Source organism: Piliocolobus tephrosceles, chromosome 9 (assembly GCF_002776525.5).
Source record: "Piliocolobus tephrosceles isolate RC106 chromosome 9, ASM277652v3, whole genome shotgun sequence".
NCBI classification, from domain to species: Eukaryota; Metazoa; Chordata; class Mammalia; order Primates; family Cercopithecidae; genus Piliocolobus; species Piliocolobus tephrosceles.
The window spans coordinates 1229970-1231543 of record NC_045442.1 but is presented as its reverse complement, the minus strand read 5'-3'; the positions used below and the strand labels follow the sequence as shown (position 1 = coordinate 1231543).

General features: G+C 56.0%; 1 protein-coding gene across 2 annotated transcripts in view; it reads left to right on the top strand.

Moving 5' to 3' along the window:
- Positions 1–1574, top strand: part of INPP5A (inositol polyphosphate-5-phosphatase A) — a 229944-nt gene that overhangs the window by 154143 nt on the left and 74227 nt on the right. For both annotated transcript variants that reach the window (XM_023185783.2, XM_023185784.3), the window contains exon 6: positions 1298–1401. In XM_023185783.2, the coding sequence (XP_023041551.1) occupies positions 1298–1401 (104 nt within the window). The remainder of the gene's footprint in view (positions 1–1297; positions 1402–1574) is intronic.

Below are 1574 nucleotides of genomic sequence, written 5' to 3'. Positions count from 1 at the left end.
GGGCCGGGCCAGACCACAGCACCCAGGACCGGGCCACACCACAGCACTCTGTTTTTGCCTGGGACTCCTGCCCACCCCAGTGGTGACCCAGCACCTTGGCCCACAGTGCCGTGGTCCTCAGGTTGCCCCCTCTGTCCTTCCTGCCACAGTGGGGTGGATAATACCCCAGAAACTGCAGGTTGGAGCTGCTTGTGGGACACAACACACTGCCCCAAAGTGGTCTCTAGGAGCCTCCTTGACACCCGTGAGTGTCACCTCAGTGACCCAGGAGCCATCCTATGGCATCTTGTAAAGAGGCCAGCGGCCACCTGCCCACCGGCCCCAGCAGGAGTTTGAGGAATGGATCCCTGCCATCCTTGATCATACCCCACCATGGATATGGAGCTACCTGTCCATAAAAAGACTGAGGCCTGGTTGTGAACAATAGTAAGACCGGCCCTGCCCATGGGCAGTCGTGTGTCCCTGGGCCTGGCCTATCCACTGGGGGCTCCAGGGAGGTGCCAAACAGCCACTGGCAAAGCCTATCTGGGAGGTACCCTGCCGTGAGCTGCCTCTCTCACCGTCACACATAAACCTCTTCCCTGGAATATGAGTGATGGAGGCTGGATACGGGGAGGAAATCAATGTTATTAAATAAATTCATGTGAAGGTCTGAGTGAATGGTAATTCTGCAGCCCTCTTAAATATATTCACGGGTTTATTTTTTTTTTTTTTTTGAGGCGGAGTCTCGCTCTGTCACCCAGGCTGGAGTTCAGTGGCCGGATCTCAGCTCACTGCAAGCTCCGCCTCCCGGGTTTACGCTATTCTCCTGCCTCAGCCTCCCGAGTAGCTGGGACTACAGGCGCCGCCACCTCACCCGGCTAGTTTTTTATATTTTTAGTAGAGACAGGGTTTCACCGTGTTAGCCAGGATGGTCTCGATCTCCTGACCTCGTGATCCGCCCATCTCGGCCTCCCAAAGTGCTGGGATTACAGGCTTGAGCCACCGCGCCCGGCCTATTCACGGGTTTAAAAGAGGATGCCAATTAGCTCCTGTAAATCTGCAGGCTGGGGGCTCTCAGGGGATCATGGAGTGGAGTGTCAGATTCCAGGTCATGGGAGGGAAATGTATGAGCCACAGACATGGAGCAGCCAGCCCACCGGGGGTCTGTTCAGGATCGGCGCCCTTGTCGGGGCCTCCTCTCGGGGGCCTCCCTTGCTCCCATCGGACTGCAAGCGGGGCAGAAACAGGTTGTGCTCCAGGCTGGTTGGTGGGCACAACGATGGGATAGTCACCTCATCCTTCTGGTCTCTTCCAGCTAAGAAGTATAGAAAGGTCGCAGGCAAAGAGATCTACTCAGATACCTTGGAGAGCACACCCATGCTGGAGAAGGAGAAGTTTCCGCAAGACTACTTCCCCGAGGTACGTAGCAAGGCTTTCTTACCACCGTGTTTACTTCCCAGAGTGAGCCAGTCAGAAGCGACGCTGAACACGGAATTTTCGCATTGCACTGTTGCTGGTCACAGCTGCCTGTTGTTACCTCTGATAATCCGTCTTCCTGGGAGTCCAGGCTCCTGTGGTTGGTCTGGGCTGTC